The following is a 27,993-nucleotide window of genomic DNA, read 5'->3' as shown; positions in this document are numbered from 1 at the left end:
TGCAACATGGCAGCAGCCATGGAAACTGAACAGCCTGGCTTTGAAATCTTTGAAACTGCAGGTCGTGAGGAGCAGGTCCAGAGAGAGGAGCAGCCAAAACTGGAACCTTTCTACGTAGAGAGACATACCTGGAGCCAGCTTCGGAAACTGCTCACGGATACGCGCAAGTATCATGGGTACATGATGGCAAAAGCCCCTCACGACTTCACGTTTGTGAAGAAGAATGATCCCGAAGGACCTCATTCCGATAGGATCTACTATCTGGGTGAGCTTGCAACAGCCTGTGCCTCGACTCAACAGTCACTGAACAGTTTGGGTTTGAGACTGGGATGCTTCTGGCAGTTAAATGAGGATGGATTTCAAGCCAGATTGGCTGGTCAGATGTCATGATCATGATCATAGTGTCTCATTAAAACTTGTGATGTAATCTCCCACAGACGTGGTGTGGTTGGAGGTGACCCATTAGGCCTGTGGAAGCTGGAAAAGAACTGTGAGGTGACCTTTGGGGCATGTGTCCTAGCTGGGAGGATAGGTTAAGTCTGTTCAGTCTGTTTTCTCTCACTCACAAGTATGGTATCACCTCTCCAAAAGCTGTGTAGGTTTGATCTCCTTTCTCTTAATTGCAATTCGTGAGTAGAACCTTGTTCCCTTTCAAAGTTTCCTTCCCAAGCAGAGGCTTTAAGTGCAGTTTTGGAAGTCCTTTGTGCCTTAGCTGCTGATGGAGTAGGTTTTCAAGGAACTCTGTGGGGCATAAATAGCAGTGTAGGGCAGGGAAAGCTTAAAAAGTGAATTTTTTTTCAACATTTTTGGTCTTGATAATGAAGAACTTAATGTCATTTATTGTTCTGGGCCTTAGTGCCTCACTTCTGCATTGTTTCACTAATTAGTGATCACTTGATATATCTGCATTTCTAAATTGCAGCTGTGTTTGAAGTGATTTGGCCCTGTAAATGATACTGTGAACAACCTTCTGGGTGGCTTTTTGGGAGCTGGTCTTGTGATGGAGGAAAGCTTTTGTCAAAAGCTGCACTAGCTGAATTTAAATCCAGGAAAAACTGGACTGGGGGAGAAGCAACGGCCAGAGCAAAGATCAAGGAGCCAGAACCATGTTCTAGCCCCATTGCTTGTGGCTCAGGCTGGTTGCTGAAGCTCTGGTTTGTGGTTCACAGAGTCTTTGCGTGTGCTGTGCAGTGACAGAGTCAGAAAGCTGCTAATCTGTCTCTTTTTTTCCCCCTTTTCAAGGGATGGGGGGTTATAATCCTTGAATGATGCTGAGTTCAAGCATGTTGAGGGTGGGTTAAGGCTGACCCCAGCTGAGATGAGCTCTACTTTCCTATGTGCCACTTCCTGAGCGACAGGTCAGACTTGCCTGGCTCCCTCTGGGCTGATCCCCACGTGCCTTGGCAGGAGATTTCAGCAATCTGAACAGCACTGAAGGAGAGGAGCAGGAAAGGGACATTCAAACCCTCCCTAAAAGCATATTAACTTTGAAACACAAACTGCCTCATGCTGTGTTCCAGCCAGGGGAATTAGCAGAAAGGCCCTCCTTGATTTTGAAAATTTATAAAATAAAGGGCCCCCAGGTTTAAGAAGACACAGATGTGTTTCAGGCAGCATGGGGCAAGCCTGGGTGTATTTCCTTGCTCTCTGCCTTCTCCGTGACTTGCCTTTCTGTGAAGCAGCAAATTCCCAGAGCAAGGCTGCAGGGCAGAGACCACCAGTACTTTCTCTGGTAGAAGGGCCTGTGAAACTGTTCCTCAGCATACTTTGGGAGTGTTTGCATTATTAACAGAAAGCTAATACACTTTGTTGTTGTTGTTGTTCTCACTTTCACAACAGCAATGTCTGGGGAGAACAGGGAGAACACGCTTTTCTACTCGGAAATTCCCAGAACCATAAACAAAGCTGCCGTCCTGTTGCTTTCCTGGAAGCCTCTTCTGGATCTCTTTCCGGTGGGTCCTGATTTTTTTTTTTCTTGCTTCTTGGTAGCACAGCAAGTACACAGGCTTTGGGATTTACCTGCAAACCAACGTTAACATTTGGAATTTATTGCCTTAAGACATTTTCAGTTTCTCTGTGTACTTGGCTAACTCTGCAGGCAGCGCAAAAACAAGCGCAGCTTTCTCATCACTGTTTGGAGTTCCAGCCTTTGTGCCTCATAAAAACTGTATCTGCTGGATGATTACTCCTGTGCTGGCAGAAATTAAAAATGTTAATTTGCAGCAGATTCTCTGCTGTGAGATCCTGGGGGTTGCTGAAGGATCTGGAGTCTCCAATAATAATGGTCTTGCAGGGGGAAGTGCTGAGTATCCCTGAGGATCCATCAGTGACTCGTGCTGGAGCACAGGATCCCTTTCCCAGTCACTGGGATGTGTGTCCCCTTATCACCTCCATGCATAGCAAACCTGCACCACAGCAGGTTGGAGGAGGTGGGACAAACCCCCATGTGGAATTAGGTGTGTTTTCTCCCCATGTTATTTCCTGAGGCTGTCAGCCAGACATAAAATTCACGCTGTGCTCTCCTCCCACCGCACCAGTCGTTGTGTATCTCTCCAAAAGTTAGCAAAGACTCTCCTGCTCCTTCTAGAAATAACAAACCTTCAGTCTGAGCTTTCTTGTACCAGTGGATTTTGGGAACAATGCTGGCCTTGCTGTGGGAGAAGTGTCTGTCAGGTTTACAGTTGTGGAGGATCAGGTCATGGCCTGCACCTACAAGTGCTGATGGCAGAGGCACGAGCAGGAACGGGCTTCTAGCTGCCAGCAGGATTCTGGAGGAGGAGTGTGTCTGCACAGCCATCTGCTCCTGGAAGCTTGGCATGCAGAGATGTTCTGACAGTCTAGTAAGACATGCAGAGCAGAGGTGGTTGATTGTGCTTCTCTGCCCTTACTCAGGCCATCCTGGACTATGGGATGTACTCTCGTGAGGAGGAGTTGCTACGGGAGAGGAAGCGAATTGGCACCGTTGGGATTGCTTCTTATGATTACCACCAAGAAAGTGGCACCTTTCTATTTCAGGCTGGGAGTGGAATTTATCACGTCAAAGATGGAGGCCCACATGGATTCACTGTGAGTTTGCTCATCTCTCCTGTTTCCTGCAGTACTGCTTCCCTCTGGCTAGAAGCTCCTTTGGCTTGGAGCAAAAGCAGAGCGTGACCATCAGTTGTGCTGCCCTATCATGGCAAGTAGCTTTGACAGCCCTTGAAATGCAGAGAAGTCCTCTGTGGGGATGTGTTTCTCTGGTTGTAGAAACAGAAACTTGGTTGGAGAATTACAAGAAATGGTAGCAACTGTGGCAGCAAGGCAGGACACCAGATGGTTTTGATTTTTCAGGAGTTGAAATGCCAATAAAAAGCAGCACGAAGGCTGTGACGCTCCGTGCTCTTTCATCTGATCACAAGTCACATCAGAGGGAGCTTTTGTTCCCAAGCTGTGGTTCAGAGGCCACTGTTCAGCAGCCAGTGCTCTGTGTGTGTGTGTGAGACAAGATTGGGCCGTGTAACTTTCAGAACAAGCAGCCTCTACTCTGCTGGTGCTGAAGCTGGGCTTCAAAGCTGAAATAATTTCTTGTTGTTATAACAACAGCCTGATGTCTGTCTAACTCTGTTTTCAGGGGAATTTACTGTACCCTGAGTTGCTTTTGGAGGACGAGATTGTATGTTCTGCTTGCCCATTTTTAGGGTGCTGTTTTTAAGAGCGTGCCAGGCTTCTCTAGGCACACTGCCTTCTGATTTGTGGCGACTCCTCAGCACTGATGAAAGTCACCCTGGTGAGATCTGTGCAGCTGTCACAGATCACAACTGTAAAATATCTGCATAGTATTTTTCTCTGTTTCAAATTGATCCATTCCTCTGTTATAAACCTGTGTATTTGAAGTCAGCGTGATCTTAGAGACCTTCTGATAACCCAGGTTAGTTTCTGTAACTCTCCTTATGTTACCATTACTTACTGTGCTGGGTTTTTTTTGTCTTTTCAAACAGCAACAGCCTTTAAGACCCATTCTGGTAGAGACCAGTTGTCCAAATATCCGGATGGATCCCAAGCTTTGTCCAGCTGATCCAAATTGGATTGCATTTATCCATAGCAATGACATCTGGATATCCAATATAGAAACCAGAGAAGAAAGGAGGTTAACGTTTGTGCACAATGGTAACGTGTCCTGGATTCAGATTTCTGCACTTGTTTTTGCTCGACTAAATTAAGCACTGGCACCAGGGGTTCTCCTGAAATCATAGAATCCCAAACTGGTTTGGGTGGGAAGGGACCTTAAAGCTCATCCAGTTCCAACCCCCCTGCCCTCAGCAGGGAAACCTTCCACTAGACCAGGTTGCTCAAAGCCTCATCCAACCTGGCCTTGAACACTTCCAGGGAGGAGCAGCCACAGCTTCTCTGGGCAACCTGTTCCAGTGTCTGACCACCCTCACAGTGAAGAATTTCTTCCTAATATCTAATCTAAACCTCCCCTCTTTCAGCTTAAACCCATTTCCCCTTGTTTTGTTATTAACTGCCCTTATAAAAGGGTATTTTATAGGGTATATTCTGGGGGAATGGCCACTGTTTATTCCGCCTCGTTTGTCACGTTCTACATGTTTCCTTTAGTGCAGGTATTGTGAAATGATTCTTTTCCCTGCAGTGTGGAATCTGGCAAAGTGAGTTATTTGTTGAATACATATGGAAGAGCTCTTCTCCTGAAACACAGCATATTCCTTCTTACTGGAACAGCCTCGTTTGTGTGGAGGAGCTGTGGGTGGAATAGAGCTGGAGGAAAGTTTCTGTCAGTGAAATCAGCCTGCAGGGCCTTTTACAGTATAGGCAGTTTCTGAATAACACTGTGGCTTCTCCTGGCCCCTTGTATCAGTAACATGGCTCCTCACTTCTTACCCTCTCCAACTCTTTTAGACACATATCCTGGAGGAAGGAAAATGGGAAATTGTTGATAAAGCACTTTTTAAAAATTGATCATGTTTTGTATTTAAATCATACATTCTATTTAAACTATATCATTGAAAGCTTATTTAAATTAACATTTCTGACACTTTATAATAATGCTTTAGCTTATTTAAATGTTAAATATTAAAATATTATGTAAGTACATTAAAAATAAACTGTAGCAATGACTCCTTCTCAGATGATAATTATTTATGGAGCGCTGCTAAGTTAGCTCCAGGGTAACAGGGAAAATATTGAAGCCCTATGGATATGTCATCATGTTGAGATGTTATGTAAGTCTGTTACTTTTGGTTTGTACAGTGGATGAAATACTGATGCTTTCATTTTTTTGAATGATGATATTTTCAGTTTCAGTTGTTCAGAAAGGTTTGGTGTTTTGTTTTGTTTTTTCTTTGATTTTCTTACAAGTTGTGGTTCTAATTCACTGAGCTCAGGTAGGGAGAACATTTTTTGTCTTGGACTAGTGAATTGAGAAACTCAGTTGGGTAGGAGTAAGAAGGGAGGATGGCTTTCTTTTCCTAAAAGAAGCTGCCATGTCAGAGAGGAGTGGATCCTCCCTAAATAAATCAACAGAGCAAGGTGGAAGCAGAAAACAAATCTGCTGAGAAGTCAGATTTATTATCATGTAATTGTTCCCCATAGGTGAACTTGGGCCATGTTTGGGATGGTGCAGAACTGGTTTGATTTTTGCAGTGCATCATGAACTGATTTTTTTTGTATCTTTTTGGTTTTTTTTTAGAACTGACCAATGTTGAGGAGGATCCAAAATCTGCTGGCGTGGCTACTTTTGTGCTGCAGGAGGAGTTTGACAGATATACTGGCTACTGGTGGAGCCCAAAGGCTGAGCCAAGTAAGTGTCTGATGAGCACAAGTAGCAGCCCCTGTGCTGCTGCCCAGTGCAGAGTTATTTTTTCTGTTACTTGTCTTTGTGCAAGGACACAAGATAGGAACCTTTTACTAGTAGCTCCCTTTGAACTATCTGTAGCAGTGAGCAAGTTACACTGGCCTTGTGAGCACATGTTACTGGGGGAAGAGACTTTCCTTCTCACAACAGTGGTAGGAGTTGTAAGAGTTTCAGTGTGTTTTGCTTAATGAAACGTGAATCACAGACTTGGTTGGATTTTTCTTCATCCTTCCAATCTGCTTGTGCTCCTGAGAGGATATTGATGTCTGCAGTAACTGATAATGAGAGCTGTTCTGACCAGGAAATGTTAATTCATTTACAGCATTGAATGGGGGTAAAGTTCTTCGAATTCTTTATGAAGAAAATGATGAGTCAGAGGTGGAAATTATTCATGTCACATCACCCATGCTGGAGACAAGAAGAACAGATTCCTTCCGGTACCCCAAAACTGGTGAGACCCTGATACCTTACATCTCTGTTTCTAGGGGACACATATTTGATTCCATGTGCCTGACAACAGTGACTCTCAGCCTAGAGCAGGAGGTTGTTGCAGAGGTGTTGAGTAGTCTTTGAATCAGTGCCCAGGTGGTGGAAATGTTTTTGGGGAAGCTGCTGCTGTGGAGGTTAGATCAGTCACCAGTGACTGTGCTGATACTCCAGCTCTGAGTCTCTCAGGAGTCTGTGGAAATCCTGTCTGATTGTCACTATTTTGGAGCTGCTGTCTCAGATCCTGGCAGATCTGAGTTGTTGAGGAGTTGATTTTCATTACAGCCCCGTGTCTCTGAGGGAATAGCTGCAGAATTTTGGCCTTTTGATTATTTTTTTGTGGAGAAGGGGGGAGGATTTCTGTTTAGCTGCTGGCAGTGCCCTGATAGTTAGGGTTCTGAAGGACTCTGGTCTCTATGACTGCTCTTGAACTTTGAACAACAAACTTAGTGTGCATACAGCCAGTCAGGAAAACCCCACTGTTGTCATATTTTTCCAACAGTAAATGGTCTGGAGGCTTCAGCAGTGAAGGGGTGAGGACAGGCTTGAAGCATATTAAGTGAAGTGCTGTTGGAAGCAGGGAAGTGAGACAAGCAAACCTGCTGGGGGCTGATTCACTGGCAGGTATATGGGGCAAGTTTGAACAGTTCAACCCTTGTTGTTCTGCCGTTTCCCTGCTGTTTCAGCAGGGCATTTTGCCCACAGTTAACCAAGTAGTTCACTCTCTGATTCCTGAAATTTTCACTTTTTGGAGAAATAGCTTCTGTTTGTCTGACATTCCCAAGTTGCAGAATTCCTTTCAGATCTTGCAGATTCCCTGATCCACTGGCAAAAGTTTCTGCTTATGATCCTGATTTACTGCTTGTTTCAAGGAGCCAGGAAGGCTCAGTGTTACCCTGGGAAGTGAGGGGTGACTCCTCCTGTGTTTTTGTCACTTGTGTACAGATTTCTGAGGGTATTTTGTCATAGCTCTGTTCAGTGTTAAGTCTCAGCAGTTTGGTAAAATGAGCCAAGCACAGCCTAAATCCTTTAAAACAAACAAAAAACCCCCAACCCTAGGTTTTAATCTCTGGACCTTGGTTTCCAGTCTGAGCTGCAGGGGCAGTAGCCCTTTTCTGTGGGTTGTTATGAGGGCAAAGCTTGAGGTAGTTTGTTACCAGGGAGAAGATAAGTACTTAAATAGGCCAGCCCTGTGACCCAAAGCAAGTTGTCACCTCAGTGCATCATTTTGTGTGTATAAACCAGGTTGAAGAAGTACTTCACAGTAGCTTTAAGAATATTCAGAGTACATGGAATTTGCCACATGCAGTTTCTTGTGGATGAACTGGCAGTAGCTTTATTCTTTACAGTCCATCTTTGCTGTGGAGCAGGCCCCAGCATTTAGCACTGCAGGTGTTGTACAGCTGGATGAGTTGCTGCTTTGTGTAAAGAGTTAACTTCAGGTTTTCAGTGTTCAACACAAATATGGAGCTTTATTATCTTAGCCTCACCAGTCGTGGCAGTAGGTTTTGAAGTGTTTAATTTTCACAGTTGCTTTTTAGCACTGGACCTCTTGAGAATAACAGCTAGACAGTAAACCAAAGCTTGCTTTGCTATCCTGGTCACTCCTGAGCGTTTACTTCCAACTAGTGAGTGTGTCCTTTGACTGTGGGAGAGAAGACTGCCTGTGACAGTAACATGGCTCTTGATCAGATCTATTTGGAGGATTCCAGCCACTGAATCTGCCACATGTTTGCAGTTTCTTTTTTCCCTGCCTGCTTCTTTGCTGTCTCTCACACGTCCACGTAGGCTGTTTGATCAAAGAGCATTCTGCTGTTTGCCTTTTCGAGTTCTGTATGAATAACACCACAATTATCCACAGCTCAGGTCTGCCCTCCTGGAAGGAAGCGATTGGTGCCTGACTCCTAACATCTGTTTTTATAGGTACAGCAAATCCAAAGGTCACTTTCAAGATATCTGAAGTGACAGTCAATGCGGAAGGCAGAGTAAGTTTTATGTTCTGCTTGTTTTCCAAATAAATACAATTTCTGTGATTCTTTTTTAGTAGAATTCATTTTCCAGTTCAGTACAAAGAAACTTTCTTGGTTGCGATAGCTTAATGGCTTCTCTGAAAGCAGCACACTTGGCTCATTCCTATGCAGATACTTGGTATCTGTATGTGCAGCAGTATTTCTCAAGGCTGTGCTTTCTTTTCCCTACCTCTGGTTTATGAACTCAGCTGCAGAGCAGAATATTTTAGGTGTGGGTGGTTAGACCATCTTACGTGACAGATCTCTTGATTGGCTGCAGATACTGGGAAAGTTTGATTGCAAAGAGAATGTATCACCTGACAAAAACATGAATGTATGGAAAGAGGTGAACTTTGCTTTTGCCCTGGGATTTTTTAACATGCAGAAATTTCCATAACCCAGTCCAAGATCTTTGGACAGTTGGGAAATTAATCACAGTAACAGCCATACATTATTGGGGTTCTCTCTTACTCTTTGAGGTACCTCAACCATCAGCAGTCACCTGCTGGGATGGCGGTGCTGTTTAGGGAAAGCTGTCACAACCCTTTGGGTACCACTGTGACTTGTGCTCAGTCCCAGCAGGGACAGACTGCAGAACTGCACATCATGAATTAGAACCACATTGATAACTGGATGTCATGCAGGATATTCAACATCTGCTGATGAAAACACCTTACAAAATAGCTTGGTACAAATCACTTCCCCTTTACATGGGGAAACTGAGCGTTCAAGTGACTTGTCCGAGATGAGCAATGAATTTATGAGCAGCATCCAGATGTCTCAAGTCTCAGCTGTGGCTGTGCTGGTAGCATACAGCTCTCCTACTGTTCTGGTGTTTGGCTACAGACAGGTTTGAATCCCCTGTGTTGCAAAAGCTGGACAATCTAAATTACACGTGCTACACAGAAGTCTTCTGTGTCCTGACTCTCATCATGCATGAAAAGTGGTTGTGGGGGTTCATCTCAGTGTCACTGAATTGCTGCTTTGTCAACAGATTGCAGATGTTGTGGATAAAGAGCTAGTTCAGCCCTTCGAGATCCTCTTTGAAGGAGTAGAGTACATTGCTAGAGCTGGGTGGACGCCAGAAGGAAAATAGTGCGTATGTTACTCCTGTCTCTGCTTAGAGGGTTTGGGGCGATACAGTTAGAAGCAGAACGTGGTGGTCTCTGTCTTCTTCAAGCTTAAGCCTGCTTTCATTTTTACATCGCTACCAACTTGTTTGTGCAAAGGGGATGATTTTTCCAAAAGCCAAACCAGAGTCCTCCTTTGTCTCTTTCTCTGGTACCTGCTTTGGTATTGGGCACTCGCAGCCTTTGATGTCTGTGTCCTCTCAGCATCCCTGTGAGAGAGACTGCAGTGCTATTGTCCCCATTTTACAGATGGGGAACTGAAGCCCAGAGAGGCTAAGTGACTTGCCATGGTCACACAGGAAGTCTGTGGCTGAGGAGAGAAATGAGCCCAGGTCCCCCAGGCCCTAGGCTAGCACCCTAACCACTGGACCATCCTTGCTGACCAGACTTACTGATCAGAAAACCTGCTGTAAGTGCTACTTACATTTGCATGTCATTGTTAACCCTGTAGATGATGTAGTACAGTGTTTCTAACTCACCAAAAGCTTCTCCAGAATTGCACTTCTCCAGTTCTTGGATCTAAAGATGGCTTTTACCTTTTTAATTTCCCTCCCGCCCCTAAATGTGGAAGAAATGCAGGGACACATTTGCTCCATGATCTTGCTTTTTGTGGGATTATTGTTAGAGTTCCATGTAAAGTCATCAGAAGTGTGGCAGGATCTGCTGCCACTCCATTTAGCTGCCAGTATTATTCTCTACCAGGTAGAGATTTAAAACATGAGTATTTTCACAAGTATCCTGAAACTTCAATTGAAATTTTTCTGCTTTGTCATTCCCTCTGATTTTTCTCTTTTCTTTCTCCCCTAAAGCACAACTCAAATCTGGGAGAATAGAATTAATTAAACTTTTGAACCAGCAGTGCTTATGCAATATTGAAATGAAGTGAAATAAGTTCTTGTGTTATGGAAGAGATTTGTTTACGTGGGTGAAATTTTACGTGTGGCTTTGTGCTTAATCTGAAATTGAATGTTCTGGACTCCCTGGAAATGCCTAGTGCTAATGAGTGTCTGTTGAGATTTTGAGAACTGTCTAATACTCATGGTTACATGTTGTTTTCTCTAATATCTGTCTCCTCAACAGCATCTGGTCCATCTTACTGGATCGCTCCCAAACTCGACTTCAGATAGTCTTGATCCCTCCTGCATTATTCATCCCCACAGAAGATGATGCAATGGAAAGACAGAAACTTATCGATGCTGTACCAGATTCTGTTACACCTTTCATTATTTATGAAGAAACAACAGACATCTGGATAAACGTAAGAATCTGAATGTCAGCCTTCTCTGCCAGTTGGTTGTTCAAGACTCTATTTGTAGTTGATCTTACTGTGCTGCCTAGGAGAATATTTCCGTTGTGCATGTTCTGTGCTTCCTGCTGTAAAAACCAGTATGTAGAGAACAGAGAGATTGGAGATGTGAAAGCAGAGCTGCTTTGCTTAACGCTGCACAGCGGTCAGAGCGAGGAGCCCAGGGTTCTGAGGTTTCAGGGCAGCCCTTTTGGTGTGTCATGTTCTCAGAGCTGTGCTGTAGGGCCTGTGCTGTCAGACCAGACACCAGTGTGTTAGGCTGATGCTGTAAAAATGAGTGCTGTTCACACTTGTGCAGATAAAGATGGATGTCTCTAAAATGACATCCCATTGGAGGTGTGCCAGGGTGCAGGAGGGCCTGGGAACATTAATCACTGACAGGTAGTTGGATCTTTCAGCAGAGAGCATTTGTACAAAGCCTTGCAGTGAATGCTCCCCATGCAGCAAGTGGTCTTTATGATATCATGTTTTCTCCTTGGTAGTGTGCATGGTTTCAAGATGGTGCAGTGTGTTGTCCTTTCTCCATTATTTTTGCTGACTGGAGTGGTTTTTGACTGTCAGCTCATACTGTGCAGATAAATGCTCTTGAGTCCCTCTGAAGATTGTCCCTTGAAGCAAGAGTTGGCATCTCCAGAAATGGGAAGATGATGTCAGCTCATCTTCCTTTAAATAACCCCTCACTTATGGGCTTCTAGACAACGTGGGACGGAGGGGGCTGCTGAACTCTGGCTTCTCTGGGTGGCTGTCATATGCTGTCGACACAGCTGGACCAACTTCTGTATCTAAGCTAGAAAGGCAGGTGCAGAAAAACTTACTGAATTAGTTTGTTGGCCAGAATTTGGAGTTAGACTAGCAAAAAGCCTGGAGCTGTGCAGCATATATGGCTGCTGTCTGCACACACCCCCTGGCTCATGAGCCTAACTGGTTCCCCCAGTAAGGGATAGTGCTTCAGCCTGCTGGTGTGAACTGTGTTGAGAAGTAAGAGGAACTTATTATGTGTGACTTCAGTGCCAAAGTCCTGCTGATAGCAGTGATCCACCGCTCTGTCTCCACAGATCCATGATATCTTCCATGTTTTCCCTCAAACCCATGAAGATGAGATAGAATTCATTTTTGCCTCTGAGTGTAAAACAGGATTCCGGCACCTATACAAAGTCATCTCTGTTTTGAAGGAGAGCAAGTATAAAAGGTCATGTGGAGGCCTCCCTGCTCCAAGTAAGTGAAATTATTCTCTTGCTTTAATTGGGCATTTGCTGCTGAGTAGTGAGGAAATAAATGTCTTTCCAGGTGGCATGAATCATTATCTTGTTGGAAACTCCTGCTGGAAACTCCTGCTGTTGTCCAGGAAATCACTTCACTCTACAGTCATTCCCCTTGAAATTGCACAGGGATTATTCTGTATTCAGCATGCCTTAGTTTTAACCCTGATTCTTCCTCATAGTCTAGAAGGAAAAGTTTCAAAAAGTCAGCTGGGAAACAAGCTCCCTGTGTTACTGTGAAATGCACTTATTTGGCTTTTCCTTGTCAATGTTGGGACTGTTTGTGGGCTGACTGTGCTGGAGGTTAATCATTATAGCAATAACATGATGTGCAGAGTCCAGTGTATCAAATAGAGACACACTGGTTCAGGATTTGATTTTGCAAATAAAATTAACATAGTCCCTGTCACCCTTTACAAGCAGATTGGTAGCAGAGAGCATGGTCCACATGTTAGTCCCTTTAAAATGAACATGTGTGCTTGGCAGCAAAAGCCTGTGATATGACAACTATTTGGAGAATTCCTCTCTGCTCTTAAAAACAACCATGATATTGCTGTATAGACAGAGATGTTATTAGGATAAAACTCCTGGCAGCTGTTGCAAATGGAAATGCAGGAAGAGTAATTTCAAGGGCCGTGTGCTTCTGAGCTGCAGTCAGAGTTTGGCCTCGCTCAGGTGCGTGATGCAGCTGTGTGCAAAGCTCCTGGAGTGGTTTTTCCACAGCATGTATTCTTTAATTCACAGTTTCATGCTGTGATACTTAAATTACTTAGTGTGTGTTGAAGGCACTTACTGAACTCTGCATGCACAACAAATACACCTGATTTTACTAGAGGTCCTAGTTTCATGCCCCTTTTGGGTTTGTTTTTTTTTTTTTCCAGGTAGCATTATACCCTGGGTTGATTAGATTTCTCTGAATGCATCCACCTTCTTTTGCTCACTACATCTCACTCATTCTAAGGGAAATGAAACCATCTTATAAAAGCACAGTTTTTCCCCGCCCTGTTGCAAAATTCCCTATTTTTTGACACCTGAAATTCCCTTTGTACACTCATTTTTCAGTATAAAACCTCTATTTCTGTGCAAATGACAAAATATTTTAAAATTTAAAAAAAAAAAAAAAGAAAAAGATAAAAAGGCAAGCAAGCTGTCCAGGCCTCAGGTTGATTCCTGTGAATCCTTTAACATCCATTTCACAAAATGTTAAATAGTAATAGCCCTAACATTTGTCTGGGGAGCTGGCAGAGGTGTGAGTCTTCTGCACAGGCAGGTTGCCCTTGGGTTTAGTTTAGTAAAAAAGCTTGGAAGGAAGCAGTATTATTGTGACCATGTGTTTTATAAAATATAAAAGTGTGAAATCTCTGTATGTTGGTTGTTTGCAGGTGACTTCAAGTGCCCCATCAAAGAGGAGATAGCGATTACCAGTGGAGAATGGGAAGTGCTTGGCAGACACGGATCCAATGTAAGTCTCTGCTCTTGCTGTGTGGATGTCCTGCGAGCCACGCATGCTACAGGGAGATGGTCTCCAGGGCCTCACAAATCAGTACATGTTGCATTAGTGAGGCTCTGCTCCCTGAGAAGAGTCGAACCCTGCCACTCCCTGGTATCGAGTTTGAGTGTATGGATCATGTGGGGTTGGTTTTTTTTGGCCTACAGGATACTTTCATCCTTCTCTACCTCTGATACGCTGTTCTGGACCAGAGGTGGTGATTTTGGCAGTGTGGGAAAGCAACACAGGCAACATTAGTTGGTTTTCTTTTCCTTCACGTTCCTGTGTGGATTCTTGTCAACAAGGAGTTTTCCCCACTAAGTTCAAGGCTTAAAGAGGAGGAGAATGGAGCAAAAATACTGTGAGGCAGCAGTGAGGAAATTCCATATATTCCATGAGCAGCAAGATGTCATGATGGTATCCCAGCTGCTGTCCTGGAATCCAGAGATACTCATTGGAGGGATCAGCATAAATCTGTTAGTCCTGTCTGTCTTCAGCCACTATACACAGTGTTTATGTTCCATGTAGCCTGTGGGTTTGCACAAGGACAGAGAATGTTCCCCGAACTTCTCTGCTTTTAGCTCTGAGCTAGATGAATTCTGTGGTCATTTGCATCAAACAGCAGTTCAAGGAGAACTGTTTGACTGGTTTAGACTTTGCAAAGGTCTTTGAAATCCCTCCTAAATGGTAATTAGAAATGGGGGAAAGTGGTGTACAAATTGACCTGCATTTGAATCTGTTCTGTTGTCTACTCAAAAAGAGGGGGCAACTAAGGAATATTTAACACAGCAATGGTTTACAGTCAGCTGCTGCCTTGATTTCCTTCTGGGGTGGTTTATATTGTATGTCATTTGGGAAAGGTTCTGAAGAGTGTGGGGAGGTGACAAAGAATGGGGGACAGTTATTTAGCATAGGAAATAACAGGGGAGATTGGGAAGAGCAAAGGACCTGCGTGAGAGAGCTGAGCAACAAGGTGTGAAGTGCAAATCATAACTGCCAGGGTTGTGGACAGTAAGAACAGTCATTTGGCTTATTCCTTGCAGATTGTTGGGCTATAACTCAGCTTTATGGAACTGAGGTGAGGGGGTGGGGAGGGAGACTTGGAGATGGTAGAACTGGCTGTTGTTTTGGCAAGAGAGAATATTGAGGGATGTGTTGTTTGTTTTGTTTTTGACAGATCTATGTGGATGAAGCCAAAAAACTGGTGTACTTTCAAGGCACAAAAGATTCACCTTTAGAGCATCACTTGTACGTTGTGAACTACGAGAATCCTGGAGAAGTAAAGCGGCTGACAGAACGAGGGTACTCTCACGCCTGCTGTGTCAGCCAGGTACCTGTCTGCCTGTGAGGCCCTGTGTAGGCAGGGCTGGGTGGTTCTGCTGTGGCTTATCACTACTCTTGTCCTTCATCAATCAGCAGACAAGGCTGTATTTGAATGTAACAAAAGTAGATTTTACACCGTGTTCTGTGCTCCTGTATGTTGTACAGTGAGTGCTTAAACCCACCCTGGAAACCAGATTTAACCTCCCAGTGCAGTTACTCTTCAGCTCACCTCAGGGAAAAGGAGCCAGGATGAATTGTTGGAAACTGTTTGAGCCTGGCTTTTTTTGCCTGAAGTAGGCTAAAGGGCAACCACCAGAGGAGATGAGCCTGTGGCTGCATTGGGCGGGGTTCCAGGTATCCCCTCTGGGGTCCCTCCCTCTGGGGAGAGAATTTTTATAAGGGCAGTTAGTGATAGAACAAGGGGAAATGGGTTTAAACTGAAAGAGGGGAGGTTTAGATGAGATATTAAGAAGAAATTCTTTACTGTGAGGGCGGCCCAGGTTGGCCAGAGAAGCTGTGGCTGCTCCTCCCTGGAAGTGTTCAAGGCCAGGCTGGATGAGGCTTTGAGCAACCTGGTCTAGTGGAAGGTGTCCCTGCTGCTGGCAGGGGGGTTGGAACTGGATGATCTTTAAGGTCCCTTCCAACCCAAACCATTCTATGATCTGGGGCAGTAGCCCATTCAGCTGGGAATGCTTTACCCAGAAGAGGATGTGTGGCAAAGTCCTTATGCCACTGTTGGTTTTCCATGTGTATTTTTGGCTTTGGAGTGTTAATATCAGAGTCTTGCTGAGGACTGTGGCTTCTCGGACTCTGTCTGCTGTTATCAGAAGAGCTCACTTGGACTTCCTGGTTTAATTTGATCCATAAAGATCTGAAAAGATCTAAATGCAGAAAAAAGTGATCACTTTTGCTTGTGCCTCTGTACTGAGGAGTTTGAGATAATGTTCTTTTTCTCTTTAGGACTGTGACATGTTCATCAGCAAGTACAGTAATCAGAAGAACCCGCACTGTGTGTCACTTTACCGGCTGACAGGACCTGAAGATGATGCAGCTCATAGAACAAAGGAATTCTGGGCTACTATTTTAGATTCAGCAGGTAATGGCATGGATAAGGAACTGGAAAAGGACAACCAGGATCAGAGAATAAAAGACTTCCCAGAATATGCTTGCTTGAGATTTGCTGTTGTGGGTGACTAGACGTGTCTCTGAAACTCATGCTTGAGTGAGTTCTTGGAAGTACCCGAGTGACACTTTCAGCTCAGCAACAGATGGGTGTACACTGGCCGTGAAGGAATTTAGAGTGGAAATTACAAGTTTCTGCTGCCAGATCTGGTAGAAACTAGAAAGCCAGTTTTAGCATCAGGGGAGGGGTTTAAGTGGGGTCATTTACTCTGTGCCTGCTAAATGAGCATACATTATGCTCCTGGGCCTCTGGGGAGGGGCATACACTCCTTAACTAGTTGTGTGCTGCTTCCTACTCCTGTCTTTGTGAGGCAGCTCTTGGACTTTTATTTTTCCTTTTCGTTTCTGTTCCCTTTCATATCTCCTTCCCCAAGGCACACTCTATATCCTGTGCTTTCTATATATTTGTGTGCTGAGTCCTAAGTGGAGTTAGGAAGGGATGGGATACCTGTAATGACTGTGTCAGGGGAGAAGAGTTACTACTGTTCAGAGGAGAGCAAGGATGGGAAGATGATAGGACTGAGGAAGCTCCCCAAGGACCTGGGCATTCCCAGTCTCTGCTTGGTCACAGCCACATCCACTGGAAAGCGTGGGAGAGCTCCACTGGGATTGCAGCGAGATTGGTGATGGGACAGGGCTGGAGCAGGGCTGTGTTATTCATCCATTCCCTGTTAAACCAGACTCTGTTCCCTCCTGTGGCAGGACCTCTTCCTGATTACATTCCCCCAGAAGTGTTCTCCTTCGAGAGCTCCACGGGGTTTACGCTTTATGGGATGATGTACAAACCTCACAATCTGCAACCTGGAAAGAAGTACCCCACTGTGCTCTTCATCTATGGAGGGCCTCAGGTGAGTGTGGCATGTTGGTGAGCAGTGAGGTGGGCTGGCCTGGATCACTCCACTGCTCTCCTGTATGAACAGTTCCTGCTCTGTGCTGAGCAGGCAGCGTTTTGCCTGTTTGGTGACTAGCTGCTTGACCAGAGCGGCTGCAAGCCATCATGATTTCCAGGTCATAGATTGAGGTGCTGCCACTTGTCTGAGCACAGGTATGGAGTAGCAGAGCTGGAACTGGGAGAAAGGGAAGTGCAGATAGTCCTGGTTCCCTCTTCCATCTACCCCTCCTCTGAAGTGGCTCCTTTTCTTTGTTTCCACTTCCTCTGTGTGTACATGAGGGGAGCTCTGTTAGCACTGACCATTGCCTGTGTGTGCTTAGGAGAGCTTGCTCCTCAGTCCTCCTTTCCCCACCAGTGCACAGGAGAAGGTGAGCCCCTGAGGCAGACTTTGGTTCCCCCAACTCTACTGTGCCATCCAAGGCAACTGGAGTGAGATTTGGTGATGGGAAAGATTTTCTCCTGGGAAAGAACAGAGAGACTGAAGAGCGGAGCTACAGGCTCAGGCTTGAGTTGGGCTGTCAGCAGCTGCTCCTCTTGCCCCGTGCATGTTGGTGCTGCAAGTGAAGCTCAGTTCAGCTCTTCATATCTGTGACACAAAATGGCTTGTTACTGGGGGAAGAGAGTTTATTTCATAGCAGACCACAGGCAGGGAGAGGGAATCCTGCAGCAGGGAGCGGAAATCTCAAAAATTTTATATTATAAAAACATTTAAAAGGAAGGTAAATAAAATCTGAAATTGGATGAAGAGGTGACCTCTGGATTCCATGGCATATGTGGTTGTGTCATTGCTTCTCTTCTGTTCCAGGTACAGCTAGTGAACAACCGGTTTAAGGGAATCAAGTATTTCCGTTTGAACACTTTGGCCTCTTTAGGCTATGTTGTTGTTGTCATTGACAACAGGGGGTCCTGCCACCGAGGGCTGAAGTTTGAAGGAGCCTTTAAATACAAAATGGTAAGTGGAGCTTTGAGTCTGGCTCTTCATTTTCAGCCAGAGACAGGTTTGAGTCCCAATATTGCCTGAGCTGAAGCACTGATTTGGCACAGGTGCCCAGCAGGTGCCCAGCATTGCCTGGTTGCACAGGTGCCCAGCACAGGTGCCCAGCATTGCCTGGTTGGGGAGGGGAACTGCACATAGTTGAGCAGCATGGAGTTCTGAAGCACTGATTTGGCACAGGTGCCCAGCATTGCCTCTGTGATGCTGCCTGGGGTTGGGGAGGGGAACTGCACGTAGTTGAGCAGCATGGAGTTAAGAAAGGAAAGACATTCCATGTGGGAAAGATGCAATGTCAGGGTTTGAGGTTGTGAACCAACTCCAGCTTGGTGGGCGTGAAGCAAAGTTGCTCATAAAGGAGTCTCTGACTCCTACCAGAAATGCTTTGCTGCTTCCATGAAGCAGGATAGTTTCATTCACAGCGTGGGTTACTATTTAGGGCAGTTTGTGTGTCAGGCTGGGGAGGGTGAGTGTGTTTGGCCACGTGTAGAGGCAGGGAGGTCCTGTACCAGGCTCTGGTGGCTTTGCGGTAGAGATCTGTGTGTGTTGGGAATGGCATTTTCACATACAGAGCTACAATTCAACCTTGCTTTTGTAAAAGCAAAAATACTGAAAAAAATCTTGCTTGTCCTCAAGCAAGGAGACAAATGAAGACAAGGATAGTTAAGAGGTGTGTTAGCACATATTTATTGTCTTGTTGGGGAAAGGGATCATCTTTCTATAGCACACCTAGCACGATGGTGCTGAACAAACAGAAGCAGCAAAGGTCTGAAGGTGGTTACCTTTGGAAATCCTGAGATTGGAACTTTTGTCTGGAACTAACAAAATTTAACTGTTTTTCTCTCCCCTCCCAGGGACAAATAGAAATTGATGACCAAGTGGAAGGGCTGCAGTATTTAGCATCCCAGTATGACTTCATTGATTTGGACCGCGTTGGCATTCATGGCTGGTCCTATGGAGGCTACCTCTCTCTTATGGCTTTAATGCAGAGGTCAGATATCTTCAGGGTATGTTCATACATTGAGTACTTATTCTGGTCGTGCAGACAGAATTTTCCCTTTAATCATGTAACCTGCCATGAGTGTTCACAGCACAAAGGCATTTGAGCTTGCTCTAGACAATTGAGGACATGGTGCTCTGGCTCTTTTCTGCAGGACTCTTCCATTTGGGTGAGTTCAGAGGAAAGTTGCTTTTCTAGCACAACATTTCTTCCATAGTATTTCTAATTAAGCTGCTAGGCTTTTGTTATTTTTTTTTGATACTTCACAGACAACAGGTCTGAAAACCTATTCACTCATTAAAGCTCGTGCGTGCTAACAAGCCAGAATACAGTTTAAAACCAGCATTCAGTGGGTACTGCAAGAGCAGTTACAAGTTGTTCTGTGACCTTGGGTTGTCTCCTCAGTTCTCTCCACTTGTGTTTCTGTGTGAAGCACGGGGATGAAACGCTCTTCCTCTGTAAGCCTGTTGGGCTCTGAGAGATGTCTGGGACTGGTATTCACATTGAGTCTGTACTGGTACAGCTATGGGTCTCAGCTTTTCAGAGGCAGTGACACCAGTACAGCCCCAGTAATACTAATAGAGATGCCTCAAATCAGAAAGCTGCATTTGTGCAGTTAAGTGCTGTGCTTTCCTACCTCTCCACACAAATTTGCAGCTTTTCTCCTCAGGAGAGTGTGATGTTCTTACTTGAGTGTAACCACTCCAAAGGGCATGGTGTGACTGCACCATCGCTGTGCTTCCTTCCCCCTGCTCCAAATGAGCCAGACATAATCCTGACCTGATGTGGAGGTGTGGTGGTGTCCCTGAGGCTTCCTGCATTAATGCAAACAGAATGCTTTTGGGCAGAACACACTTGCCATCCAACAAGCCTGGCATGTAAGAGGAGTGTGGGATTGTTCAGGTAGGCCAGTTTTACTGGAATATCTGAGTCTGTTCTGAAGAGCTGGGGTGAGGAGGAACAACTGTTCACCCCGTTCAGCTGAGCACAGAAGGATATTCCCTCTGGAACTGTGTCAGAGAGCTTTAAACTGTGGGGCTGTTGAGCTTGTAATAACTACGCTGGTCTAGCTATGCCAATCTCAGGTCACCTACGCTGGAAGTACCTTACGTAGTCTCAGCTGTTGCCCACTTTGTGTTGGCTGAGCTCTTTGGGCTGTGAACCAACTGAGGGAAATGATACTGCTGAAAAATAACACCTCCTTCTGTTCCTCCTCCCTGCTTTCCTGCCCTGAGAGAATAGTTTCTTTGCAGTCTGATCTGCTCCCAGATCAAATTGCCCGTGCTGCTTCACAGCAGTGTGTTTTGAAGCAGCCAGAAGGCCAATTGGGGATGGGGAAAGGCACTGAAAAGAGGTTCTGGTGATTACCTGACTTTAGATCATATAGTAAATGCTCAGACTGCTGTTGGGCGAGTCTCAAAGGTAGAGATGTGGCAAGAGCTGGATATTGCTCTTGGGATGTCTTTTGTTCTTTGTGGCTGCTCTTGCTTTCTCTAAGTCCAACCTGAATATTCCTGGAAGGTTTAATGATTACTTGTCCTTAAGGGTTGTTATGTTTTTACTTTTTAAAATACCTGCCTTGCAAATAATTTTTTGGTGGGTTTTTTTTGTTTTTTTCCTCATTGATCTTTTTTTCACAAGCCCCTGTGCAAGCTGGTGGTAGCTTTGCAGGGTAGTTTGCTGAGTCGTAGGGAACTACCAATCCCAGTTTTTGTTAGACATTCAAATGAACAAAGGTTTTGCAACCCAAAAGCAGAGCACTCTGCATTTTGGACAATATTCACTTCCCTCAGCAGGCCTTGCAGGTGATGTTTAGTGTTGCTTTTGATTTGTCTGTAGGATCTTCCTAGTTTCCAGCCTTGTTTTCAGTCCACATAGGTTGTAGCTGAGCTGTGCTGATGTGTATGAGCTGTGGGAGGGAGAGGGAGAGGATTGCTTTTCTTTTTCCACTTCAGACTGTGGATTGTAAACTTAACCAATGTGCTTTGGGCGATTCTAGTTGCACTGGGATGGAGCTGTGGGAGGGAGGGAGTGACATCCCCAGATCAGGGGGTCTCAGGTGCTGTCATTCACCTCCCCACGCTGAGAGCCCTGTTGAACTTGCAGGTTGCCGTTGCCGGAGCGCCCGTCACGCTGTGGATGTTCTATGACACTGGTTACACAGAGCGTTACATGGGCCACCCGGATCACAACGAGCAGGGCTATTACCTCGGTTCAGTGGCCATGCAAGCTGAGAAGTTTCCTTCTGAGTAAGTTTGATTCTGGCTCTTGCATTCTACTTTTCCTACCAGGAAAGTTCAAACCACATGGATACATTTTTATCTCCTTGTTCTTGGTAGTTGGATCCTAGAATCATAAATGCTAGTATTAAATAATAATTTATTAAAAAAAAAAAGACCAAAACCCAACACTAATAAACTTAACAGAATTGAATGAACATTTGCATAATTACAGGCCATTCCATGTAATCCCTTTTAACCTAGCTGTAATTAAAGACTATCTTTTATGTCTTTCTTTTATTCTAAAGAAATTACAAACATATCTTCAATGATATGATTAGTACTTTAAAGCCACATTAAGCTAGACAAAAATTACTTGATCAGGATGCTTTCTTCATACTCTTAAGGCTGTATCAGCACAGAGTTGTCTGCAGAGCAGGCTGAGACCCTTTGCCAAAGAGCAGAAAATCAGCAGTGATTCTGAGCAAGTGTTAAGCTGTTGTGTTGTTCAAGCTAGAAAATACTTCTCAGAGTAAATAAAATACACAGATAAAAGGTCTGACTGTGACGTGTATGTGCAGGAAGAACTTTTAGAGGAGGAAAGAATAGGTTTGGGAGACACATCCATCCATTTGTTCACAACAGTGAAATCCCTTGTCCTCAGTGCAGGTATTTTTTCCTGTTGAGTGTTTTTGAAGGGATGCATGTGGACTGTGAAATGACTGCCAGGTTCTGGGATGCTGTCTAGAAATGTTTGTCTCTTGTTTTTCTCAGACCAAACCGTTTGCTGCTGCTACACGGATTCTTGGATGAGAATGTTCACTTTGCACACACTAGTATTTTGCTCAGCTTTTTAGTGAGAGCTGGGAAACCTTATGACTTACAGGTAAGGCCAGAGCCAGGATGTAAATAAAGATAATGTGTCTGTCTTTGAGTGAGGAGTCCAAAATTGGAACTTGTAACATGGCTGTGCTGGGCAGCTTGGAATTCTAGGATAAAACTGGAGCATTTGAGACTAATTTATTTTTTTTTAAAAGGAAGATTTTATGAGTAAACAAAAAAAATATTAGGCAAATGAGCAGTTGAGGCCACTCCCAAGGAGATCTGCAGTTTGGAGGCAGTAAGTACAGCAGTGTTGGTTCAGTCTGGAACAGGGTTATGGATTTAACTAAACCCTGCTGGTTCTGTGCAGATGTAGCCCAGTTATCCCACACCATGCTGCAGAACTGGGAGCATGCTGATTTATGTGATGGCTCTGGACAGGATCTGCCTCTGTTCAGCCAGGCTGATCACTTCCAAAGCAGCAGGAGCTGGATTAGAGGGTGCAGTGGGTTGTCTCTGGGTTCAGGCAGTGGAGGACGGGGTGTATTAGCTCAAGTGCAGAGTTAATGCCGGGAGAATACGCGAATGTTTTGAGTGTGGCTCTGAGGACCAGTTTAAGTGCCTGCAACTTTTCTGGATACTTACAACTTTATTTTATATTTTAGATCTACCCTCAGGAGCGACACAGTATAAGGGTACCTGAGTCAGGAGAACACTATGAACTCCATCTACTGTATTACCTGCAAGAGAACCTGGGCTCTCATATTGCTGCGCTGAAGGCAATGTAACTGACCTCTGCAGAACTCTGCTCCACTGGCTGCTTGACCGAACGAAGAGATGTAGGAAACTAGAAAAAAATAGGGTGGAACGTTGCATTTTGGTGCCTGCCACATGTACACACACGTATACACACACATACACACACACATATACACAGAGACACTTTTTTAAAAGTAAAATTGGTGCCATACAGGAAATTAAAGTACAGTGACCTAATAACTCTAAAGCTTAAGATGTAAATAAAATCAAATGTTTGTGGTATAATGGAGTACCATGGGTGTTCTCTTGGGGGAGAAGCTGAAACTGAAAACAACGTACTTCTGCGGCACCAGATCTTCACTTTTTAAAAGCATTATGACATAATTGATGTATTTTTACAGTGTGTTCCTTGGTATCTTATAATACTGGATGATTCACTCACTACACAGCAAGCGTTTACCTGAATGGTTACAACTTGTATTACATTTTAAATGCTATCATATAGCTTTTATGCTTCATGAAAGGGATGTACCTCACTCCTTAGAAGCTGGTCACAAGTTAGACACATCACCTATCTGGATGTTAATGTGTTTTTTAAGAAGAAAGGCTTTTAAGCTGTCTCCTAAAGAATTTAAATTTTAGATTCAGTGCAGTTGATGCCAGGTTCTTTTCAATGATTTCTTCTCTCCCCAGGATATATCATGCTCTTTTTTTTTTTCTTTCAGCAGCTTGAGGTCCTGTCCTGATTGTACTTCATTTCAGTGGGGAAGCGAAATGATATTTTACTGTGATATAGGCATAACAATTTTTTATTCTGAGATGCAAACTAACTTAAGTCAAAGAGCTGAAACTTTGTGAATTTTAAAACAAGCTTAAAAGTGCATCCCATTTCGCATTGACACTTCCCTGGTGCTCATTCTGGAGCTGGTTTTGCAATACTGTTTTCTTACCATCACATCAGCATGAGATAGGTATATGCATCCTGTAACGATTTTAAAATTCAATACTCTTAATTCAAAGGTCTGCAGAGGATTTAGTGAGGAAAAACCGTACAAACACTACATGTGAGGCAGTATGAACTGCTTCATTGAATCTCATGCTTTATTTGAGGGTCTATTTCCCAGGCTCTGTTCAGTTCTCCATTCCTGGGTCCTTTCTAGCCCTGCTGTGTAGCATGATTATGATGCTGTATTTGAGAAATCCCCCTCTCTCTAGCTTAAGGTAACCCCGCTAAGACTAAAGGATATGCAATGCCACTTGTGTTTCTGCTAGTGAGGTTTTAACTAAGCAGCAGGCTTGGCTAAAAAGCATCATAAGTCTGTGAAGTCACTTTTAACTTGCAACAGGTCGTTTTAAGATAGAAATCCATAGCCAAATGATTCTCTTTAATCCAGGAAATTCTCCCCCTGGGGCTTGCCTCTGAGACTCCTATAAGTTTTAATGGTTTTCTTAGAAACCTAAGAACTTCCTTTTCTTTCTGTTTTGGTGCTAGAGAGAAGCAGAGCATGATTTTCTTTTCATCTTCTAAAAATCTGGAATCACTCTCAGTGTTTACGCTCTTAGTACTCCACATGTTGTAACCTTGGATTTTCCTCGCTTATTTTTTTTTACTGTTCAGCATGATCCCAAAACTTTGGGATTTAACACAATCTGGCTGCATTGTATCAAACAGCATCGTTTTCCAGTGAGGCTGCTGGGCGTGTGCACCAAAGCTAAAGGAGCTGGTGCAGTTACACAGTTGTAAAATCCATGTGTGAGAAGGGGCTCTGGTTTTTGGGTTACACAACAGATAACCAAAGCAAACAGGCGTGCAGTAAAGGCAAATTTCCTCCGAGGTGGGGATGTTTGGTTTGGGCTATTTGCTGATTTTCAGATCACAGGGATTTTTAAGTGGATCAGTTAAAAAAAAACCCCAACAAACCAAACCATTAGCAGGTCAATAACAGATTTATTTTGGGAAGGGAAGGAGCCCAGCTCCTCTGATGTCTTCTCATGGCAGTTCATTGTGACCCTGTGGAATGTGCTACCGTTAGCGTTGGGAGACGGATACGTGTGCTGATGCTTTTGAACCAGCACAACGGGCAGTGAGTAGAGACAAGTATAAGCTGTTACTCTGGAATTCCGTTGTGTTCCTGACATGATTATGCTGTATTATATATACATATATCTATATCTGTTCATATATACATATATGTATAAAATTACACGTGGATAGTATCGCCTTTTCCAAGGTTGTTTATATTTTGTTCAATATTAAATTAACTTGCTTTTTTTTGGGGTGTTTTTGTTCTTTTTATAGAGGTGGTTACCCTTGAATGTAAATGTATATGATTTTTAAGGTGAAATTGATCCTTTTGTTTAAAAAAACTGAACAAAAATGGGGCCTTCATCTAACAGTGCTTTTTTGGGAACCGAAGAACTAAATGTGATATGAGTAAACCAGGCTAGGTTTTGATTTAGCACAGAATGTGATTATAAGTGCTGACATAAAACTTTTTAACAATGCATCCTTCCATTGTTTTAAATATATATATCGAAAAGCTATTAAAGTACAACATAGTGTAAGTACTCTATTTTGCAACATAAATTATGTATTTCTTTCCTACAGTGGTTTTTTTTTTTTTCTTTTTACAGTAGTTAAGCACTTTAAGACTCTGTGCTCTCTTATCCTGCAGAAATGCTGGGAGGATTGATCATCAGAGTTTTGTAGTTATTGCAAAAGACACCTGCTTGTAGGTGAAGGTGTGAGAGATGCCTTGTATGAGGTCTGATCCAGCCGTACGCAGTCCACGACTCAATTCCCAGTGACAGGGGAAGAAGGACACATCCCTTTGCAATTGAAACTCCAGAGGTAGGAAGGTGTTAGTGCTGAGGACTGTTACATCAGTATTTTTGGGGGGAATAATAACCCTGCACCTTGTATGGTGAAGTGTTGGTCCAGCAGTGGACCAGAGCTGGGGGGAGTGGTGGCTTTGCCTTGCTCTGCGCCGCTCGAGTCAGCTACTCCAGGATGAGATGGTACCTTATCATCCAGGAGGTGGTACTGTCACTCAAGAAGAGGTTTCCAGCCTGTTTGATATTTGGGATTATACTTTGTCACTTCCCTGAATGTTAAAAAAATGTCTTGGTTAATGTGAGTTTTAAGCAGAAATAGTGAGATCCTGAGGGAGCACGTGCAGGGGAGCTTGTGGAGCAAAAAGGTGTGAGGAGGAACAGTCCCCGTGGCTCCAAAGCATGGGGTTGGAACTAGATGATCTTTAAGGTCCCTTCCAACCCAAACCATTCTATGATTCTATGTTAGTGTGTCCCCTTGGGGAATCTTCTGCCTTCAGCAAAGGTCTGCTTGGTGCCCAGCAGGACATGTGCTCTGAGCAGAAGCAGGATTGAGCCTTCACTGCCTGGTGGAAATTGGTTGCACAGGTGTCTTTGAGATGAATGTTTTCATATATATGAAATGCAGGGGTTGGAGTGATGAGGTACTGAAGCTGCTGAGTGGTGATGCCAGTGGTTCCTTCTCGTTTGCAGTGGTTGGGGTTGGTTCTGGTGGGAGCACGTTGTTTTGCCCCATTTTAAGGCAGCTTCCAGTAATTCCTCTTGAGTGTGCAACATGCACAGCTGTTGGGTTTCACCCTTGGTATTGGAGTTGCACCCCTTACCCCACCCCTTTGTTTTCAATTATCTCTTTTTATTCAGAACAAAGCAGAATTAGTAACTACCCAGAACTGCTTGATTTTTATAAACTCAGTTAACTTGTTTGTTAATGAGATAATGAGTTCAGAGCACCAAGTAAAGCTTTGATAATCCGCTTAACTTCATTATATTCGAATGAAAAATACATTTCCTACTTACTAGTGGCATTTGGGGATAGGCTATGGAAATCCTTTCTGAGGGGGATGGTGTGGTAGTGCTTGAACCCTGGAGCATGGTACATCCGAGCCTAGGTGGCAAGTGTGTGTGTGTGTGTGTGTGTGTGTGCAATTTTTGATGAGGCAATAATAGAATATAAATAAATGAAATAATCAGCCACATTAGGACATTGCCTTGAATTGCCTGTTTACTTGAGTACCAGAACCCTGTAAAGACTTTTTTGTGTGTCCCTCACGGTTCTTCAGGCCGCTCCTTTGGAAGGGGAAGAGAGATCTTCATGCAGTTTTTACTCAGATGTTCTGCACAGTAGAAGTTCAGGTGTTTTAATTTTCAAACATGAAGTGCCTGCTGTTTGTGTTAACAAAATTGCATGTCTCACTCCAGTGGGTTTATTGGTCTCTCTCCCTCCCCCACCTTTCTAGCTACATGGCTTTTAATCATGTAAAGTGGAGACATTAGTTTTGCTGCGTTTTATTACAAAAACCTTTGTTGCAATAAAGATGCTGCTAAATAAATTGAATTAAATGGTTCCTTCCCCCCCCCTGTTTTCAACTGTCTCTCTTCTTGATTTAGTAGAGTGTGTGTGTGTGTAATTAAATCTCTTCTCTCATTGCGCTGCGGAGAGCGGCAATGATGGAAAATGTGTGTGTGTTTTATATGCTTGTTTGGGTGTTTAGCAAAAGCATCTGTGATTTTTCCTGTCCCTTGTGGTTAGGTAGATTGATACAAACAGGAAGATCAGGCATTTGTTTGACATAACTACATTCTCCATCCTGAATGTTTCCATGTGGATGCTGTTAGCAGCACTTGGCAGCCACCAGCCGGAGCTGTCACACCGGGTACGGCACAGCCACAGCTTCGCTGGCCCAGGTGGACCAAGTGCCCCACGGGGAAGGAGGTGACCCTGGTGCCAAGGCAGAAGGACAGAGGGACCTGTGTGTAGCGGATGGGCTCTGCCAAGAGAAGAGATGTCTCTTCACAGTCACTTCATGCTTGGCCTCGTGGATGTCTTGGTGAGCAGTATGGGCTTTGCAGGTGCCCCAGTTCTGCTTAGTGCTGCCCCAGAAGGGCTGGTGAGGGCTCAGGGCAGTGATTTGTGGTTTTACTCATTCATTCCTGATTTTTCACCCACGGGGAAGCACTCCCTGTTGTGGTGACTTTCAGAAGTACGCTGGTAACCAACCGTGTGTTGATATGTCGCGTTGCGGGGGCCAGGATGGGGCTGGGCTCTTTTCAGGAGTGCCCAGTGACAGGACAAGGGGCAATGGGCACAAACTGGAACACCCCAAGTTCCAGACAAACTTGAGGAAAAACTTCTTTACTGTGAGGGTGCCAGAGCCCTGGGACAGGCTGCCCAGAGAGGGTGTGGAGTCTCCATCTCTGGAGATGTTCAAAACCAACTGGACAC

General features: G+C 44.3%; 1 protein-coding gene across 5 annotated transcripts; it reads left to right on the top strand.

Annotated features, from left to right (window-relative positions):
• DPP8 (dipeptidyl peptidase 8) lies at positions 1–22,999 on the top strand. 5 transcript variants are annotated; one of them, XM_029083686.1, is made up of 20 exons: positions 2–265; positions 1,840–1,952; positions 2,893–3,066; positions 3,978–4,146; positions 5,687–5,803; positions 6,174–6,302; positions 8,261–8,322; positions 9,341–9,441; positions 10,557–10,734; positions 11,838–11,976; positions 12,264–12,284; positions 13,424–13,503; positions 14,708–14,860; positions 15,814–15,949; positions 16,738–16,883; positions 17,733–17,879; positions 18,773–18,925; positions 21,025–21,167; positions 21,912–22,023; positions 22,625–22,999. In XM_029083686.1, the coding sequence occupies exons 1-20, from the start codon at positions 7–9 to the stop codon at positions 22,745–22,747; spliced, it is 2,655 nt and encodes an 884-aa protein (XP_028939519.1). In that variant the 5' UTR covers positions 2–6; the 3' UTR covers positions 22,748–22,999. The 5 variants fall into 5 exon arrangements, with proteins under 5 accessions (XP_010161067.1, XP_028939519.1, XP_010161066.1 ...); XM_010162765.2 differs by lacking the exon at positions 12,264–12,284 and having other exon boundaries at positions 1–265; positions 5,687–5,797; positions 11,838–11,997; XM_010162764.1 differs by lacking the exon at positions 12,264–12,284 and having other exon boundaries at positions 11,838–11,997.
• Positions 23,000–27,993: the final 4,994 nt, after the last annotated feature.

This window comes from Antrostomus carolinensis, unplaced genomic scaffold, assembly GCF_000700745.2.
Source record: "Antrostomus carolinensis isolate BGI_N321 unplaced genomic scaffold, ASM70074v2 scaffold25272, whole genome shotgun sequence".
Classification (NCBI taxonomy): Eukaryota; Metazoa; Chordata; class Aves; order Caprimulgiformes; family Caprimulgidae; genus Antrostomus; species Antrostomus carolinensis.
The sequence above is the reverse complement of the archived record's forward strand: the minus strand, read 5'-3'. Positions and strand labels throughout refer to the sequence as shown.